The 21,716-nt window shown below is 34.9% G+C and overlaps 1 protein-coding gene across 1 annotated transcript in view; it reads right to left on the reverse strand.

Moving 5' to 3' along the window:
• Nucleotides 1-21,716, reverse strand: part of LRP1B (LDL receptor related protein 1B) — a 1,597,029-nt gene that overhangs the window by 498,046 nt on the left and 1,077,267 nt on the right. The window contains exon 32 of the mRNA XM_074363587.1: nucleotides 15,440-15,589. Within this exon, the coding sequence (XP_074219688.1) occupies nucleotides 15,440-15,589 (150 nt within the window). The remainder of the gene's footprint in view (nucleotides 1-15,439; nucleotides 15,590-21,716) is intronic.

Raw genomic sequence — 21,716 nt, forward strand, 5'->3', positions numbered from 1 at the left:
TTTTAAAGAAGAAAGCGGTAAGATAATTTTTGTCATTTTACACCAAGTATTTTCCAATTTTGGCTAGATTTCTCAGAATAAGAATTCCCTATGAAAAAATATGGATGGCACAACATCATGAGAGGAAAAAAATACATGAATGCCTAGATTCAATTTGCACGGAAATAATTTGGAGGTATCGTGGCTATTTCAAAATAAACAAAAACATGTTTCAAGGGGGCTGTCCAGATAAATTTTCAAATGATAGAATATGTTTAAATAATTTTGAAATTTTACTGATATTATATGTTATGGCTATTTTCTATAACCATCCAGCTTTTATGTATTCTGTCCATACAATGGAAATATAAGAAGTGTTCCAATTTAAGAAGTCTTGATAGCTTTGCCTCCACTTAAGGTAGTATTAGAGATGAAGTCAGATCCACTCTTAACAAAAATGTTCTTCAAAACTGAAATCTTAGCAGTCCTTACAGTGCCACAAGTATTATTCTTATCTTACTATTCCAGAAACCAAAGAGTCCTCTTGCAAAGGTTTCTGGGTCACCTATCTGTCCTTTTAAATCTCATCACATCTTTTAGGCAAAGCTCTCAATCTCTATTCCAAGATAACAGAATCTTTTTTCCTCCCACATATAATCTTATTATGAGCCAATTTAGCACAAAATAATCTCATCACTGGTCTTTTGAGTACTGCTCATCTTTGAAACATCTGTATCCACACATACAGAACAACTATACCTAACAATTTAAAACCCTAAAAGCACAAAATTTCTTACAAGTGCACATAATTTATGGTCTCTTCTGTTTTCCCATACTACTGAAGATACTCCTTGAATGGTTATAGTTTAAATTATGGAACATTATTAATTAGAATTAAACTGATGCAAACATTTATTTCAACTTTGCGTTGATACTGATTATGAAAAGGGAAAAAATAGAAAATTAGTTATTGACGTTCAAATACAAGTTTTTATTTTTAATTTACCTAAGTCTAGGTTCATACATTCCCCTCCTCAAATCCTCTCTGATCAGATGCCACCTACCCATGTCTAATTTGGGTTGAACAAAACTGCCAAATACAATAACCCCTCCTTATTTGAGGTTTCACTTTCCATGGTTTCAGGTACCCAAGGTCAACCAAGATCTGAAAATATTAAAAGAAATTCAAGAAAAATTCTTATGTTTTAAATTGCACAGTGGTCTGCGAAGCATGAGGAAATCTTTGTGCAGTTCTATGGTAGCAGAGAATAACCTTCATTTTGTTGGAGGTTTACAGGGACACCATGACCTAGCCCTCAAGGATGGCCACAAGAATAAAGAATGCCTGCAGGAGGAAGATTACAACAATCGGCCACACCCCCTCCCTTGTTTTCCTTCACCCTCCCTTATTTTTTGTATAAAAGGAGCCTGCATTCTGACTAGAGGAGGATGGTTCTCCAAGACATTAGTCAGCCATCTCTCAGTCTGCCGGCTTTCCGAATAAAGTCGCTATTCCTTGCCCCAACACCTCGTCTCCCGATTTACTGCCCTGTCCTGCGGCGAGCAGAACGAGTTTTCTTCTTTTCATATGAAGAGCAAGACATGGGGAAATACAAAGTAATTATGTCTCTGCTCAGAAAAGGATGCATTGTCGAATTTATTACTTTTTTCATGCCATAAACATGAACAATGTCATTTTTTTTTTCCTGAAAATGAGTCCAGAAAAGTTAACCTTTAGTAGTTTACAAAGGGGAAACAATCACTATCTAATGCTTTTAAAGTACGGAAAAGCTGAGATGATTTAATTATTCCATTTATGTTAATGAGACCATTCTCTGATCACTAATTATAATCTGGTTAAAAAAAATAGTACTTGATGTACTTTGCAATTGGAGTATTTATCCATTCTGTTAGGTAATTAGCATTAAGAAGAGTAAAACATATTGGAACACAGCAATTTAAGGTGACAAAAATTGCTGGATTAGAATCACAGATAGTCCTTTGGAGATTTCTCATAGTACTTTTAATGTAAATTTTGATGGGCTATTAGTTTTCATTAATGGTGGTTTGAGTACTTAGAGAAGACAACTATGTACTACACTTAGTGCTGGGCAAATTGCCTGGTTATATTTCATATATTACTGTTACTCTAATGAATAGTATTATAGCAATTAGAAGACTGATGGCTTAGAAAATTTAGGTGGATGTATTTGAAGTTCTTTGAACTAAGTGTCATTGCTCAATGTGCACTAAAAAGTAACGTCCCCTTTTAAAAAGTATAATTTGAGAGCAGAATCACTTTAAATATATAGCATAATTATAGTGCAACTAAAATAAACTGGTTTGTATACATCAAACCACAGACAGAAATGCAATAAAAGTATAAAAATTAAATCACTGAATCTTGCTGAAAAGTAGTTGTAAACACGATTTAAGATCACCTGAATGCTTTTAAATGATGTGTTATTTGTCCAGCTTTTCATCGCTTGTATTTTCTTAATGAACATGCTTACATAATTTAGGTATGAACAAGACAATAATAATTATATAAATATCTATTATAATTGTGCTGATGATCATTCATATATCTAAGAGAATTAACAATTTTCAATCTCTGTGATAGCCAGAAACTGGAATTATTTTTCTGATCTGTTTTAAAGACTCTTAATTAAAAGAACCATTCTCAAGCATTATATTCTGTATTTCATGAATGCTTTCTACTGAGTAATATTTTATAAATGTATAACCTGGTATCCAGAGATCATTCTCTCAAAAAAAAGTCTATCTTTTTTAAAGAATATGTCTTTAATTTTTCTAAATCTGGATAATTTTAACTGGCATAATATATCATAAACATATAAATCATTCAAGCTTTTAATTTTAGAACATGTGAAATTAAGGTGACAAACTAGAAGTTCTTCAAAGTTAAGTTTGTTTCAAATGACTATAATTATTTTCTTCATATGACTGATTTTATGGTTTATTATTTCTATAAACATTAACCATAACAGCTTGACATAATCATATTTACTAGAAATTTCCCTTTTTTCTTATTAAAATGCATAATCATTAATAGCAAATTTGTATAAAGTAAATTGGAAATAAAGCAAAACACATGGGGCAGAACTAATTTCATCATCATTAAGAATTTCATACACATAAAAATTAAAAGCTTTCCTTGAGAGAAGTAAAGTTATCGGAGATTACTGCTTTTAGCTCATATTACATGCATAAGTTAACTATACATTCCTATTTTAGTAGATTACTTTAATGGCAGTAGTAAAAATACATGAAACATCAGGTTTTTTTAAAAACACAGCAAAAACTCCAAGGAAGAATAAAGTAAGTTGGATGCCTAATAGCATTAAAACAAAACAAAACAAAAAACTCTTCTAAAAACAAAAAATGTTTCAAAATATAGTCCAATTGTAAATTTGCATTTCCTATTTTATCTCTTGCTTAAACTTTCTTCCCTCAGACATCTGAATGACTCACTTCCTGCAGATTCTTGTTCAACTGTCACTTCCCAGTGAAAACTACCATGAACCCTGTATTTTAAATTGTCATTTTTCTGGTTCCTTTCTTCCAACCCAACACTGTATTCCCCATTCTTATGCCCTGGTTGAATTTTCTCCATTAGTATTTTTGCCACCTGACAAACTTTATTTCACTTGTTTATTTGCTTATACGTCTGACCCTTGGACAACTCGGTATTAGGGACACTGACCCTTCTCAAAGTTGAAAGTCTTGAGTAGAATTTACAGTCGGTTCTCTGACTCCGTGGTTCCTCCTTATCTGCGGTTCTGCATCCAAGGTTTCAACCAACTGCAGATCATGTTGTACTGTAGTATTTACATATAGATCATGTTGTATTTACTACTGGAAAAAACCCCCACATAAGTGGACCCAGGCAGTTCAAATCCATGCTGTTCAAGGGTCAACTGTATACTGTTTTCCCACACTGGGAATACTGGCCCTTTAATGATGGAACTGTTACCTGCTTCATGCCCTGCTGTTTACCTAGCACCTAAATAGTATCTGGCTCAAAACAGTCACTTGATGAATTGTTGAATGGGTAAATAATCAACACTGGGAAAGGTAAGTGTGCTTTTGTATTATGATGCCATACAGAAGGATAAATAGAAGCATAAGAGAAGCAAATCTTGATGCTTTTTCATTAAGTTGCATTTCCAAGAAAGAAAACAAATATGAAAGACATATATAGGCCCTCCCTTGTCGGCCACCCTATCTTTCACTCCAAGACAATTTCAAACCAGCAGCTTTTATGAACGCCAGGTATTCACTTTTATTTATTTATATTTTTAAGGATTTCTACTTTAACCAAAATTTGTGATGATAAACCTACAGTTAAAATATCAGGCTTCATAAAGCTGACTGGTCACTGGGGATCAGAAGAAATGGTTTTGGTATAGAGCAGGTTTCTTAACCTTGGCACTTTTGACATTTTGGGACAAACAGTCCCTTGTTATGGGGGTCTCTACTGTGCTTTGTAGGATGTTTACTACTATCTCTGTTTTTCACCCGCTAGAATGCAAGTAGAAACCCTTTCTACCCAGCAGCTGTGATCTAAATGTCTTCAGACATTGACAAATATTCCCTAGTGGACAAAAATCACCTTGGGTTAAGAATCACTGGCACAGTGAGAAGAAATCTAACTTTGGAGGTAGACAGAACTATGTCAGAGATCCAGCTTTGACCTTGGACCTCCCACATTGTTTTCAGCAGTAATACTGCAGTCATAGTATGTCCTTTGCAGGGTTACTGCGTCTGTTAGCACTGAAGTGTCAATTTAGAGAGCAGATGCTCTCTGAGCAATCATCATTGAGATAAAAGTGCAGCATAATGGATAAAAGCATATGATTTATAAAATATAAATGTCTTTTTTAAATCAAAGAAACACATACATATGATAAAAGCTGGAGCATTCTGTATAGGCTTTTTGAACCTAGTTATTTTCAATTAAAACATATTTTAGAGAATGGTTCCAATCAATGTACAGATTTACCTCACTTTTAACAGTTGCATAATATTTCACTGTACATGAGTATTTCCTGATTTGCTAATCCTTTATAATACACATGTAAGTTCTCCCCCCAGACATTTCTAACTTCAAGTACCACTTCAAAGTTTATTCTTGCATACATCTCAGTGCACATACATCTTGGTGTAACTATATCTACAAGACAAATTCCTGGGAAAAAACACAAGCTTTAAAGACTAAGAATCATCAATTAGAAAGCTTGCTACACTATTTATTAACCAGGTAACACTGAGTGATTAATTTAGGCTAGCTGAACCTCGCTGGGGGCTCTGGATTAAGCTGTGTTAATGGTAGCTCTCTCAGGCAACTGCTGTGAGAATTACATGAGTTAGGATTTATAAATTAAATATTAGAACGCTTTTTTTAGACTATCAATTATTGGTATTAAAAAGAATAATGCTGTTAGGCCCAGCTGTGAGAGACTACTTTTAAGAGCCTAAAATATTCCAAACATCAAAGTTTTTGTTTTGTTCTGGAACTCTATTACTTGTGTGTGTTTTGGAGTATTCTTTTTTTTTTCCTCTCCTTCCTCTTCCTTTAAGCTGTTTAGTTCTTTTGAGAATAAACATAATCCAATATAATCCTTCTTTTCTCACATTTCTATATACATATGTGTATATAATATGTTGAGAACGACTGACTGTATTTTACACATTTATCATGTTATTAATTTCCTTCCCTTTTCACTTCAAATCCTAGTATTTCAAAGTATTTTCTTTTTATATTTATTTCAGTATGTATTTAAATTGTACAGTTTATTTATGGTTGTGATCATTCTATGTAAACATTTGCCTGCTTCAAATGCAAATATATTTTGATCACTGTGGCCAATGTTTGGTGTGTAGGTGGTCGTTGTTTTATTTATTCATATATTCTATTGTTACTTATTGAAATGTACTCAGTGCAAAGCACCTTGCTGTGTGTCATGAATGATGCATATATGGATAAAATGTGGTCTCGAATTATGCAGAAGTGAGACGTTCACTCATTACACAAAAAAATGTTCCACTGTATTAGAAAAACACAAAGGGGTTCAGAGGAGGGGAAAATTTCAAATCACTGAGGGTTAGCTGAAGTTGGCCTTGCAGGGTGGCATGTCACCCACTAGGGTAGCTGATAAATACGGAAAGCAGTCAAGAAACAAGGGTTAGCAAGACAGAGAGAAATAAGTAGGGCATAATCAGAGACAGGGCAACAGTTTGCCTGGATGTATTGCAACTGAGGAGAAGGGGAGGAGCAAGTGAAAAGCAGAGTGATGGCAGGGAAGGCTCTTCCTGGTAGTGGAAACAGCTCTTGACTTGAGTCAGGATCTCTGAGCCTGAGTCTCAGAGGACTGGGTTCCCACAAATTGTATTGACCTTCTTTCTTTATCTATAAAGTAGGATTAATAATGGTTTAGGTTTTAATAAAATGTATTGACTCTTAGTTCCCTTATCTATAAGGTAAAATGAATAATGTTGGGGCAAATGACCTTTGGTGAATGAAAAGGAGAGAAAAAAATGAGCATTTCAGAGTAAGTTGTGGGTGCTTATGTCAGCTTCTGAAATATCATGGCTAAGGAGGGGGTACCACAGCAGGTCTGAACCTAGCAGGTCTTAACAGTCTGGAGACTGGAGATAAGAAGAGCGAACAGAAGTGAAGGAATTGTTGAAGGAGCCCAGTGTTGGTAAGTCCCTAACTCAGCTGTGAAGGGAAAACAAAAAACAAAGCAAATATAAGACAAGACACAATAAATCTCCTAGAAGAAAACATAGACAAAATATTCTCTGATATAAATCTTAGCAATGTTCTCCCAGGGCAGTCTACCAAGGCAATAGACATAAGAGCAAAATAAACAAATGGGACCTAATTAAACTTAAAAGCTTTTACACAGCAAAGGAAACCATAAGCAAAACAAAATGACAACCTACGGAATGGGAGAAAATATTTGCAAAAGATGAGACTGACAAAGGCTTACATTTCAGAATATATAAACAGCTCATACATTTAATAACAACAACAACAACAACAACAAAAAATCCAATCCAAAAATGGGCAGAAGACCAATAAGCACATGAAAAAATGCTCAATGTCACTAATTATCAGAGAAATGCAAATCATAACTACAATGAGGTTTCACCTCACACAAGTCAGAATGGCCATCATTCAAAAATTCATGAGTGACAAATGCTGGAGAGGGTGTGGAGAAAAGGGAGCCCTCTTACACTGCTGGTGGGAACGCACTTTGGTGCATTACGGAAAACAGTTATGGAGATTCCTCAAAAAACTAAACATTGACTTGCCATATAATCCAGCAATCCCACTCCTGGGCATGTATCTGGAGGGAAGTCTAATTCAAAAAGATACATGCACCCCAATGTTCACAGCAGCACTATACAGAATAGCCAAGACATAGAAACAACCTAAATGCCCACTGACAGATGAATAGATAAATAAGCTGTGGTATATTTATATATGGAACATGGAATACTACTTAGTCATAAAAAAGCATAGAATAACACCATTTGCAGCAACATGATGAAACTACAGATCATTATTCTAAGTGAAGTAAGCCAGAAAGAAAAAAAAAATCATATGCTGTCAATCATATGTGGAATCTAAAAAAAAGAAAAAAGAAAAAAAAGGACACTATGAACTCATCTACAAAACAGAAACAGATGCAGACATAGTAAACAATCTTATGGTTACCAGGGAAAGGGGGTGTGAAGAGATAAATTTGTGAGTTTGAGATTTACCAATGTTAGCCACTATACATAAAAATAGATTTTAAAAAGTTTCTTCTGTATAGTGCAGGGAACTATATTCAATATCTTATATATATCTGTAAGGAAAAAGAATATGAAAATGAATATATGTATGTATATGCATGACTTGGACATTGTGCTGTACACCAGAAATTGACACATTGTAACTGACTATACTTCAATAAAAAATTTAAAAAATACAACAAAGCAAATAAAGGGGCAGAGCTATTAGACACAAAACAAACAAAAAACAACAACAAAAAAACTAACCAAGCAAACAAAAAAACCCCCTGGAAATCCAAGAAATAGCAGAATGGAGGGAGGATTAGAAGAAAGAAGAAAAGAAAGGAAGGGAGGGAGAGAGTCTCATAAGAAGTAAAGACTCCTTTGAAATTAAGCTTCAGCCTATTTTCACATTCAGAGGGAGAGAAATAGTCACAAAGGTTTGATTTAAAAAAAAAAAAACAAAAAACCTGCACTTGACAACATATAAAGCGGACTTGCCTTGTACAAAACAGGAAATGACTTCTTAAGGTGCACTACTGAAGTCAAGAACTTTCAGGTTATCAGGTTTGCCAATTTGTCATAAGAAAATAGCATACAGAACCCTTTCAGACTAGATTTCAATGCAAGTCTCCAAGTGCTCAGTATCAGGGTCTTAATGAGACTAAATGCACCCAACTCACAGCCTGTCACTTGCCGTCATTTATAATGTTTCATAGATGCCGTGACAACTTGCCATAATAATTTATCTTAGGAAGTAAAGTAGAAAAACAGGGTTTTGATGATTTCTGCATGCCAATTTTACTGGGCTGTTGATTGCACACATATTTTTCAAATTTCTATCCTTATTTATAAAGTACATTATATTTCTGAGGAAATTCACAAAAAATGTGCAGAGTGCTAGATATGCTTCATTTTTAATAAATCCTAACATGTCATTACACTCAACAATAATTTGCTAAAAAGACAGATATAAATAAAAAAGGGTATCATTGAGAAATTAGCCAAGAGCTTCAGTGTTAGTGTAGGTAAAGACAAATTTTTTTTTGCTATTAAGCTTAGAATTTTTTTTTTCAGTCAGCAGAGAGACAAGATGATTGTGCTTTGTTGTAGAAATTCCAGTGGGAACATTCAAAATTCAATCCCCAACAGTGTTAACACTGTATTCATTCTCAAGCAAATAAATATGACCTTCTCTGATATTCAGATGGTTCTGGAAGCATTTCAACATGACAGCCTTGGCTTTCCATGGCCAACTATCCATGCACTGGAAATCTTTACAGCACCTACTAAGATGACTTCAAATTTGTGAAGTGAGCCTATGAACAGTATGAACAAGTGTCTTTAAGGGCTACATTTAGTAAAGCCTTTCAAGGGCTCCCTAAAAGGCAAATGATTGGTTTATCTTGTTAACACTGATTTAAAATAAATGTGTTCATAACCAAATCAAGAGAAGCCAGCTTTGTACTCATTATGGGGTTGAGTTTGTTTCTGATAAGAGACTGAAAATGGGCAAAGAACATGCCTTTTTCTCCTCCTTGATTGATCTTAACAGTACCCAAAATTCAATATCCTTCTAATATTTACATATTAAGCCTATTTCGGCAAATTGCTACTTGAAACAGATCAATAGTATAATATATTTAAACTGTGATTGATAACACAAAAATTCAACTGAGAGGGCTTAAGAATTCATAGAAATGTGTAATTATTTTTGCCTTTACTGTGATTTAAAGTTCCTTTTATTTTAAAGAGAAGCTTGCTCATTTTTGTAAGTGAAAGATCAGATGGATGCTGAAGACAGTTATTTAGATATTTGTAAAAAGTACCACTTTATTCTAAAACAAATAATTTAAGCAATCCTATGTTGAAAATATCCATCAAATTTTCAACAAAAAGTCAAAATGGAATAATTTTCCCCAACTTTTAAAACAGATTAATACGAGCTCTGATTTACATAACTTCACACATAAGTTTTATTTTTGGCCCCAATTTTTATTGTCTCCCTTGTGTTATTTCGACTTAGATAATGGTTTATTTTAAACTATTTCCTCCATGCTAGATCAGCACATTAGTGGTAAAATAATACAAGGTTTTTAAGATTTTGTAGTTGATATGGACAAAGCTCATATTTTTGTAGACTTGAAAACGAAGGCCTAGAGTTCAACAGTTACTCAAGATCCACAGCTGGTTAGTGAATAGTCGGGAGAGGAACCTAAACTCACACTTCAACAGACAAAATAACTTTAGTGACCTCTAAGGTCACATTTAATTCTAAAAATTTGTGATTTAATCACATAATGAAGGCTATATATATATATATATATATATACACACACACACACACATACACACATCCCTTGACATTCAAGAAGATTGTGCTATGTTAACTTTGTAATTCCTATCTATAAATACCATGGTAAACATAATTTCCAAAGATCATATAGTATCAGAAAACAAAAAATAGTAGATGTATACTCAACTCTCAGTGAGAATACTGTGTATGCAATGGGGTAGAACATGAGCTAATGAATACATAGCTCACGAGGTGTGAGTGTGGGGTGGAGATTTAAATTCAAACTCAGAGTCCTCGTAGTGCCCAGGACTCAAACTCTTGCCCTAGCCCAACTTGACAGATTACCACGTGACACGTTTTAATGGACTGTATGATCACTCATGATTAAGTAAGACGTTGATCGTTAAATCTACAAATGCCAAGGATTTTCTATACAGACACACACATTTCAAGTTTGCTTGAATAATTCCTATATCCTCACTTCTATTTTAAATCTGTGTCCCGTTTACCCCAGGTCTTCCCTGCCTCACCCTAAAAGTACAAAATACATGTAGGTGACCATCCTGCTGTTTTCTGAATCCCATCTTAATTTTCTCCAAATATTATTAAGCCTATTTCTGCCAGTACCTTTGTTGTAATTTGTATATTTTCTCTCAGTTCCATGAATTGATTTTTCTAACTTTCCCTTCAGCGTGAATTCCATATATACAGTCTGCTCTCAAACTGCACACACTGACAATGACAAGGAACAGTGCGCTAAATATAATTCACAAGTAACCCACAAACCCGAACTTTAGTCAATAGTTTGAAGCTACTTCTTCTCATAAAGGCACTTAACAGTGAATGGCAATGTGATTAACTTCTGATTACCCTGGTCTCCTGTAGGCATTAATGGTCAGGAAAATGCCAAAAGTTATGAGGAGAAGGTGCATAAAAACATAGAAAAAGTTCTATATCTGAAAACTAACTAATCAACAGTTGAATCCACCATGGTTGACTATACACTATTTCATAACATGAGCCACTTAAAAGCCATGTAAGGAAATATTTCAGAGTAACCTTATTATATCATGAAACTGAAGAATATTTACAAAAGAAAATTCTTTTAGAAAGAACTAATAAAAATTCTCTAAGAAAAACAAGTAGTCAATATAATTTTAGAGCTATTGGCTATTGTATTTGAAGGCAGACACTACTGCATTTGTTAGCTCTGAGGTGTGGAAAAGATACCTGACAAAGTCACTCTTTAAAATGGGGAAGCATTGGATGTTCGAAATTACAGGCTAGTCAGCTTATATTTAGAAACAGGAAAGATGTTTTAGCTAGTTGGGACTGTTCTAACAGAAATACCATAGATTGAGTGACTTAACAGAAATGTATTTCTCACAGTTCTGGAGGCTGGAAGTCCGAGAGCAGGATGCCAGCACTTCTTTGCTATGTTCTCACATGGCAGAGAGAGAGGCAAGCTCTCTGGTCTCTTTTTAGAAGGACACTAATCCAATCATGGGAGCTCTAATGCCATCACCTAATGACCTCCCAAGGTCTCACCTTCCTCATAGCATCATATTAGAGCTTCAACATATGAATTTGGGGGAACACACATTCAGTCCATAGCAGAAGATGTTAAGAGTCCTCATCAAAGAGCTGCTTATGCAGTATGTAAATCACTTCTGACCATGGGAGTCACTGGAGAAAAGGTAAAACACAGGAACCGCTGTATTCGAACCATTGTGAACTTAAAAGACGTCCGACCTGGTGAACTACCAGCATCACCCGCGAAGATTTATTTTGATGTAACTGAAATACGTTTTATATTTTTTCAAAAACAAAAGCATTTAAAAACACAACAAAAACTGAACAACAGATGAACAACTAAAGCAGTTTCTGTTTGTTCACATGGCATTCCTTCACTCTTCTTGACCACTCAACCTAAAATCTAAAATTTTATTCCTACCCCATTTATTTTTTAATCTCGTTTCCTTACTTTGCCTCATTTTTCTGCAAGTTTGACGAAGTCAGGATTCTCATCACCATCTACAGAGGGCCTAGGATATAGTAGGCACTAATGATATTTGTTGAAAGAATGAACGGGATTGAGTATCCACTGCTGTTAGGGTGCAAGCTCTGCATCTAGAAGTTACATTTCCTTATCAACAGTTGGACTCAAATAAGAGACTGACCTCACATTCATATGTTCTTCATCTGATTTTACATCAGGCAGTATGCAAGGTCTGCCCGAACAAGACCACCAAAGCTTGGTGCGAAGTCGCATGTCCTGTTCTCCAGGAAAGGAGCCCCTTCTCTGTAAATCACACCAGCTCTACTCGATTATTAGTTTCTTCTACCAAATTCCCTCTAATAGTCCAGCTGGGCATTTAGTTACCTAAACTCCATCCTCTTCCCTCAACAATTCAATGTCACCAGTATAAAAGATGATGGAACCAGAGGTGGTAACTAACTGGTGCCTCTGGGCTAAATCAAGCACACAAAGGATTGTTGTGATGGTATTTTTTGTTGTTGTTTGTTAATTTGCTTGGTTTGTATAGTGTTAACCCATACAGTATACTAACCTGTGTTGTATTTTTTAATGTGATTATTTGCTAACATTTCAAAATTGTGAGTTAAAAAAAAAAACCTAGGTATTTTGTTTCTCATGAAAAATGAATGATCCGGCACCACTGTTTAATGGTCTTTATGGCAAACTAAGTGGAGCTGAGAGGTGTTCTACCTCCAGTGGAGCATCAGCTCTCTCCAGTTGTATCGCACTGCCTGCCCCTCCCAAGTCAGTCTAGATACTGAAGCTGAGACTCAGTTGCTGCTTATTATCCTCTTGGAGATACTGGGTTTTATTATACCTGACACACTTCACTATTCATGACTTGCCTCACTCTACTAAATAAGTATTTGGACTTGTAAATCTGTTCATAAATGAATGAGTTCTGTGGATGGAATGACATATGACCTAGTTATCTATTGTTGTGTAACTTGGTATCTTGAAACAATAAACATTTATTGTTTCCTGTGGATCAGAAATCTGGGAACCTCTATGTGGGTGGCTCCAGTTTGGAGTCTCCCCTGAGGTTACTGTCATGCACTGAGTTTGGATGTAGTCAACTGAAATCTAGGCAGCAGGTTCTGCTTTCAAGATGACTCACTCATATGGCTGTTGGCTGGAGGTCTGAGTTCCTTGCTGCGTGGACTTCTCCACTGGGTCATTTGTGTGACCTTGTAACATATCACTTGGCTTTGCCCAGAGTGGGGGATTCAAGAAAGAGGGCCCAAGGAGGAAGCTTCATTCCTTTTATGACCTCATCTCCAAAGTCACACACCATCAGATCTGTCGTATTTTATTTATTAGAATTAAGTCACTAAGTCCAGCCCACACTCAAGGGGAGGGAAACTCTATCTCTTCAAAGAAGTATCAAAGTGCCTATGAAACTTAGATGTAGCAATCTTTGGGTCCTAGACTTGGTTGAATCATCAAATAATTGCTTTATTTTAATCTAGGTATTATCAAATATCTACTGCTTTACCTGATTTTAATGTTTCAAAGTTTTTTTTATGTTTATTTTGTACATACTATTCCAAGTAAAACTGGGAACCCCAATGGGTTACATTTTATAATCTTTGAGGTTTAAAAAATTCCAAAATGTGTCCAAAGAGATAACTAACTCAATTCTAAGAAAACCACTCCTAAATTTTAGTGAAACACAAACTTTCAGCTAGTTATCATCCATTGCCCAGGCAGTTTGAGGGACTGGAATACACTGGTATATAACTGGTCACTTCATATTACAATTATTTCTTTGTTCCTGGATGTGCAATTTCAGTATCACTGTAGGAAAATTCCTTCTTCAACATTTGTAACTATAATCATCAGCAATCCCCTGGATAGTGGTAAGGTTCTTTTTCTTCTTCTTCTTTTTTTTTTTTAAACTATTTTTTATTGCCTTTTTTATATGACTATACTGTTCAGCCCCAGCAGGAAGCAGGTCATCACCCTTCCTATCATCCCCAAAGAGAGAGAGCAGAGAGGTTCTGAAAGAAGAAGAGGGGGATCTGAACAGAAGGGCAAAGTCAGAGGCAAGCTGGGGATCTCTGTGAAGTAGAGGCTGCTGTTCCTCTTCCCTATGGGGATGTCCTTTACATTTTAACCTCTCAAACTGCAGATATATTCCAGATTCACAGGGCTGACACAATCTGTGCATAGTTATTTCACCCAAACATCCTCTCTTCTACTTCATCAGGGAACAGGACTAACTGACTTTATTACTATTATTATTATTATTATTTTGCTACAATGGCTTAACTGCTTCATTTTTTGAGATTTTGTTCACAGCACTGAGTTCTGTAAGTTGAGTACTCATTTCCTACTCACAGCAGGGTCGGCAGCAATCATGTTAGCAGAAATACATTTTTATAAAGCCTGCATTTTTCTACGAGGCAATGAGTTTTATAGTATATAAAGTATGTGCAGTATAAAAATATAGTATATAAAGTATGTATGTATAAATATTCACTGAAAGTCAGTGACATTCCTGGTAATGTTATGACATATTTTTAACATGTTTTCTCTAACTTATTGGGTTCTTTGGCCACAGTATTTGCTAGTTTGAGTTGATTTCACAAAGTATATTGGATTCAGTTTTTGAAAACATAATATGGGGTGTTGATTTGGAGATTGCTGCAGCTTACCAAAAACCATTTTCAGGATTTAAACTCTGCTATTTTTACTCAGGTGACCTAAAATATGTACAGATTCACATAAAACAAAATTTTCTTGTTAATTTGGCAAAGCTGAGTCATACAAAATAATCGCATTTTCTTACTTCCTTATGAATCAATTATAAATAAATGCCTGCTCTAAAATTACTTGTCAGGTACAATCTTTGTGTGTGTGAAGAATTTTTTGTGGGAGAATAATTTCAATCATTGGTCAACAAAGCCTGTGGCCTTGTTTCTTCAATTATCTGTGAGGATCAAGCTATCATTTATAAGCAGAGACAAGATTTTACTCTATTTTGACAACTACACAAGGCCCTTGCACTTTAGAACACTGTAGCAGAACACAGAAAATAATCACAAAGCAACACAAGTCGCAGTAAGCCAAGAATCAATGATGGTAAAGTTAGTATTGCTAACAGCAGTAAGCCCCTGATCTGGATAATCTCGTAAGTCTGTTTTCTAAGGTTAAAATAAAAAGAAAAAGAAAAAACAAAACTCTCACAGAGATGTGTAATTGAAATGTACTTCTGGTGCTAATGGAGCAGGAACTTTTCCAAGCTTTTAACAGGTTAGAATTAATCAACCCTCAATCAATACGAAGCACCCCAGCTATAGAACCACCGCACTCACCCATGATGGTTAGGGCTGTAGCTTTTGTTAATTCTTCTTTCATCGACTCTATTACTTCTAAATTGCCTCCATCCAGGTTGCATCTATTTATGGTTCCATTTCCAGAACTGATCCAATAAAGCTTGTTTTCCACATAGTCTATTGATAGCCCTGTAATTAAATAATACAACTTAAACATAACAATAGTCACTTGGATTGTAATATTCACCTACCGTTGGATTTGAGGGGAAAAATAAGTTGCCAGCTCAGATTCTGGTCTTTAAAATAAGATCTGGCTAACAGGGAAATAGACACATACTGCTTTAACTATGGGTAAAACGACATACTTATAGACACGGAATGGTTATCTCTGTTCATTATCGTAACACTCTTGTAATGTTGAAAAGAATGATTATTCCATTTTATAGATAAGGAAAATTATACCTAGAATAGTTAAGAAACCTTTGAGTCCACAGCCAGTGAGTGGACATTCCAGATATTTTAAGACAGTTTATGTTTCTAAATTGAATGAATTGAATTGAATTTTCTACTCTCTTCATTACATCACTTTGACCGAGAAAGTTTTAATGCATAATATTCATTTGAGATACTAAATTTGTTAATGAAATTTCTAATTTTGTCCTCTACTTTTAGTAACATTTACTTTAGGCAATTATAGATTTAATTTGGTGGTTTCAATACTTTACAAGTGAATTCAAAGCTAGGAGAATTTCAACAACTAATAATTTCACTGAAGCATGGCAGCGAATTGGGCTCATTTAGGGGCTGCCATTGAGAAATGAGCCATAAGTGAACAAAACCAAAAATGTAAGATCATTGTTACAGAAACAATGGCACAATGTGTCACTATAGGTTAGCTTTAATATAGTTTATGCACAGTTTCATATATTATACAAGTGTTCATGGTTTTCAAAGGTCTCAGGACATGCACATTTTGAAGGCCGAGGGTACACATCTACTTAATTATGGGTGTGCTTAACAGGCTCAGGATCCACATTATAATATTAATTCTTTGGCTCCATGTTGGTCTTCTGGGACCCACTACTACCTGTGAAAAAGCACATGTGGGCATATATTCAGGCATTCAGTAAGTACACTGTTTCTGGGATCTCCCTCCCAGAATGAAGTGAGCAAACCACACACACACACACACACACACACACACACACACACACACACACACACACACAATCCCTCCCTACCAATAAAACAAAACAAAAAACAAAAAACTCTAAGGTGAATAAAGGTAAGAAAGAAGGAGGAGAAAGGAAGGAAGGAACAGAAGAAGGAAACAAGTAAGAAAGGAAGAAAACACTTGGAGGAAACTGCATCAGTTCAAGTGCACTGAGACCGTGTTCAACAGAGCCCAGATATTTTCAACCACAGTTAGTCCCAGTCCAGAGAGTGGAACTGATTTATCAGACCAGTTTTAATCAAGTAGCCATAATAAAATATGTCTATATTACCAGCTATTTACTGATTTACTGGTATCTTTTCCTAATAAAAGTCTAGAAAGTTCACCAGAAAAATCATAATGCATAAAATTAGACATAGCGGGGATAAAGTTTTCAGACTTTTTTTTATAACCACTGTGGGTAATTGGCTTTAATTACTATGGGAAAATAATCAAGCAAAAGTTATCACAATCTTATTTTATGATATAATATTTTCATGGTGAAAGTTATTCATTACACATTTTTTTTTTTTAATGAGAGAAAGTCTGGTCATTCTACAGGTACTTCCTAAGCCACCTTTATAATATCTTTTCTAGTATAAACAAATCCTGGTTTAGACCACTTAATTTTCAGAAGTGATCTATTTTACCTTCTACTTAGTTGACTATCTAAAGCACATAATTCCATCTTTAATGAGCAATGAAGCATATCTTTACTACAGATTTATGGTACAAAATATAATCCCAAACTTTGTTGCCGTATTTTCAGCAAGAATCACATTAATAAGTACATTTATCAAAAATTCCCTTTAAGAAAAGTTATCGTACCCCTCTAGGTATTACAAATTCTCTCAATCAAGCTGAACCATCAGAGAGCTCTCTGCATTTTTAGATTGCTGGGGTTTTGTCTCTCTCTGAATATTTTGCTGAACTGAGCTTTGGCACTGTGCGCTTGGCTTAAATGAAAGATGCTGTAAGAAAGAGCCATGGGAAACCCACTGTTGTACTTCCCAGGATACAGTGTCTGAAATAATACATCACACTGTGACCTCTTTATACAAGGACCCATGGGAGAAATTTCTTTCAGGGCTCAGTGCCAGAAAAAGCTTTATGTGGAAAATATAAAATTGTAACTGATCATATTTCTGTCTCTGCTGTGGCTGCAAAGAAACTGAAGAGTCAGATTTGCAACCTATCCAGCAATTGTAAAAGAATTGCATTTATACCACATACTCCATTCCTGGCTTCAATAGACTAATTTATTATTTTCCTTCATCTTGATTTTTAAAATCAGTTTTCTTACCGGCCCTGTCTTAGGGAATGTTTTTGTTTAAGTTTCCTCAATCTTTTCTTAAAAGAAAAGGGTACATACTGAGTATGTTCAACTCCAAATAAATGCACCATGCCAGAATTTTCTCATCAACCTAAAACTGTGCAGTTTCTAGCCTCAAAGTTAGGTTGTGTGAAGCAGTTACACAGAGCAAGGAAGTTACAGAGTGTAGGTCAGAGCTCCCCAGTTTTTCCTACTCAACGTCTTTGTTTCTGGACTGTGACTGCTGAGAGGAAAGGAGCCGTGTCCTAGTGAGGTTTTTATCTTCAGTGCCTGGCATGATGCCTAAAGCAGAGAAGAAAATTTAGAAACACTGAATGAACAGGTTATTTAATTAAGTCCATTATGAAAATTATAAGTTGTCTTCAAGGAGTTCTGCCTAGTAAAGTTGAATTTTTAAATTTATTCTCCCACAGAGAATTTTTAAATATACTGCTTATACCCAAATATTATGATCATAGCAGATAAGGGCAGTGACTGAATAGGTCTACCTGGTATGGCTTAGATTTTTTACATCAATATTAATATGCAATAGTTCAGGATTAATAGCGTCAAGGTTCACAGGAAAAAAATAAAATTCCTATTTCAAGCTGCATAGGCATGTGATACATCACTTAGTCACCTACATATATCTTCTCTCTTGTCAAATACATTAGTTTAATCCTTGAATGTTCTTGAGTGTGTCTATTCCCAGGTGTATAAAAGAGAACTGAAATATTTGAAAACTCTTATTATGAATTCAAGAAACTGGTGATATAGGTTTTGAATTCATTAGTATGTTTAGATGTACATATTCACAGTTATTTAATATAAGTGTTTTCATATCATAAGATCTTAAGTTTTGTTATTATCCCTTACTTAGATCTTAATAACACTGAATAATTGGCATCCATTTATTGAAATACTTTCTGGATCAGATCTCCATTCCCATATTTCAAAAGATAAATCACTGAGCAAGAACCCAAGGGTTTTGGTGCAACTGAAACTACTGAATGATTTTAGAATGCTAAGTTCCTAGCCAGGAGAAAACAGATCAGATGCGAGCATGACACTACAAAGGTGCCCTGGAACCTATGCAAAGAAATATAATTATGTCTGTATGCGAAGATCCACAGAGTGGGTGACTAAGACTAAGAAATCTTCAAAAGGGCTGTAAGAGCGGTCTAAAGGATGCACAATTAGTAATACAGAGTCATTTCTGCAAGGCATGCTTATTTATAAAATCATCTGGATCTGGTTATCAAAAGGGCAAATCTGATTCAATAACAGGTATATCAATGGAAGAAAAGTTATCATTTAAGTTGAAAGACCTTTATGAAAAGAAATATCTACCTTTTTACCTATCTTTTCTATTACTGTAAACATGCAGAATTAATCCATATGCTTTGATTATAAAACTCATTATTTTCCTTAATTTATTATTTTACTTAGACATTTTTATTTAAATCAGCTTATTTTTAAAAATTTAGACAATGTAACTTGCCAAAATTATGTAATTATTCAATTAACAGAAATATTCCACACATTGATATAAAAAACAACTACATAATATCTTCAAAAAATATAATGTAATCTAACTATATTTTCCATATGTCACTAAAAAAATTAAGTCCATTAAGTTTTAAGTGCTGCTACAATTAAGACTGAAAAGTTCATTTTTATGTGTCTTATGTCTTTTCTTTTTTATATGACTTAAAGTAAACTCAATATACCATGCAATGTGGAATTAAAATATAAGTGCAAATACATAGGGAGAAACAAGGAATTTTAAAAATTAAGGCTTTCTAGAGATAGTAATTATTTAATATTTTTCCATCACTTGTCAAATTTCATTTCAAAATTTTCATTCCTGGCTCTGTATTATAATTACCTGGAAAGTTATTAAAAATACTGATCTTTGGGGCCCACTCTCAGAAATTCTAATTTAATTGGTTTATGATGGTCCCAGGCATAAGTATTTTTGAGAAATCTCTCCAGGTCATTTTAGAATCAAAAAATTAAAAAATTCCTTTTAAACAGTGCATATTTTTATAATATTTTACATTTGAGTATTTTAAAAGTTCAATGACGCCTTTTAAATTTTGCTGGAAAGTGTGTCATGATTAGATCTTTGGAGACAGAGGAATACTAAAGATGTAGATAGAGAAAAAGGCATGCTATGGATATTTAAATGGAGATGTAACTTCAAGGCTTCCAGACATGTACAAAACACAACACTGAAATCTTCTAAGTATTTTCTGTCTAGTGCTACCTTTAGACAACAGAACACAATTCTGTTTTTGGAATTGTGAAAGTTGTAGAAACTGGCTATTAAAAATGCACACAAAATAGGGAAACAGCGCAAAGTTGCATCCCCTGTTCTACCTGTAGAATAGTTACAATGTTTTGGATACTTCAAAATAGAGATCTTTTCAGAGTCCACCATAATGGGCCTGATGATTCCGGGGACAGAACCTTCTCTGAAACTTTGAACTTTCAGCTCCAAAGGAGCTTAGTTATTCCATGGGGAAGTAGAAAGGGATTCACTGCCTACTGAGTATTAGGCTATCTCAAGAAATGTTTTATTCCTCCTGAGAATACTTAGATTTTTAAGTTAAACAATAAATATCCTGAGGAAGCCCAAGTACTCTGTGCTCCATCCCTGGCTTCTCTCTGAAGCGAGCACAAATTCAAGGAGCCACCCTCCAGCACCTTTTCCTACTCAACACCTTTGTTCCTGGATCGTGACTGCTGAGAGGAAAGGAGCCAGGTCCTAGGGAGTCCGTGCATCGCTGGGTTCATCTGACAGAAGGCCAGGCAGCCTTGACCTGGCTACAACCTCACTTCACTGAACACTGTGAAGCTGTAGTAAGGATAACTGCCTCATATGGTAATACCTGGCACAGACACTCAGTAAATGCTAGCTATTTATTACCAGTGCAGGCTTTTGTATTTCCCTTCTGGGCTAAAATTTACAACCATCTCCCTGGTAATCCCTACAGCTGATCATTTTGAGATTAACTTAGTAATGAAAAACACTTAGATTGTGCACTTAATTTGTAATGCAGTCTTTTCTCAGTTATAAGGGTTCATCAAAATTAGAAGCTTTTGTTCTGTGAAGGCCAATAAAAGATATGCTTTATTCCGGGACAAAATATTTGCAAATCCACATACTCATCAAAAGATCAGTACCAAGGAAAGAATTCTCAGTGGAGGGTGGGTATAACGGTGGTAAAGTGCTTGCTTAATGTGGGTTCAACTCCATTACCTCCATTAAAAAATAAAAATAAAATAATCAATGAAATTGTTTAAAAAAGAATTCTCAAAACTCAATAGTTAAAAAATTCAATTAGAAAATGGGCAAAATAAATGAACAGATATCCCACAGAGGATATACAGATGGCAAATAAGTCCATGAGAAAAGATGTTCAACATCATAGGAAAATGCAAATTAAAATGACAGTGACTATCACTACACACCTATAAGAATGACTGCAATGAAAACAGTGACAGCAATAAATGCTGACAAGGATGCAGAAAAAAGCTACATCAGTGACACATGGCTCGTAGGAATGTAAAATGGTACAGCTACTCTGGAAGACACCTGGGAAGTTTCTTATAAGACTCAGCATATTATTACCATAAGTCCCAGCAACTGCACTCCTGGGAATTTATCCCAGAGAAATGAAAACAAACGTTCGCACAAAAACATGATGTAGTGAACAGCTGGAATCACTGAAATTCCTTTAACAGGAGGATGGTTAGGTAAACTGTGGTATGTACATACATGGCAC

This window comes from Camelus bactrianus, chromosome 5 (genome assembly GCF_048773025.1).
Source record: "Camelus bactrianus isolate YW-2024 breed Bactrian camel chromosome 5, ASM4877302v1, whole genome shotgun sequence".
Classification (NCBI taxonomy): domain Eukaryota; kingdom Metazoa; phylum Chordata; class Mammalia; order Artiodactyla; family Camelidae; genus Camelus; species Camelus bactrianus.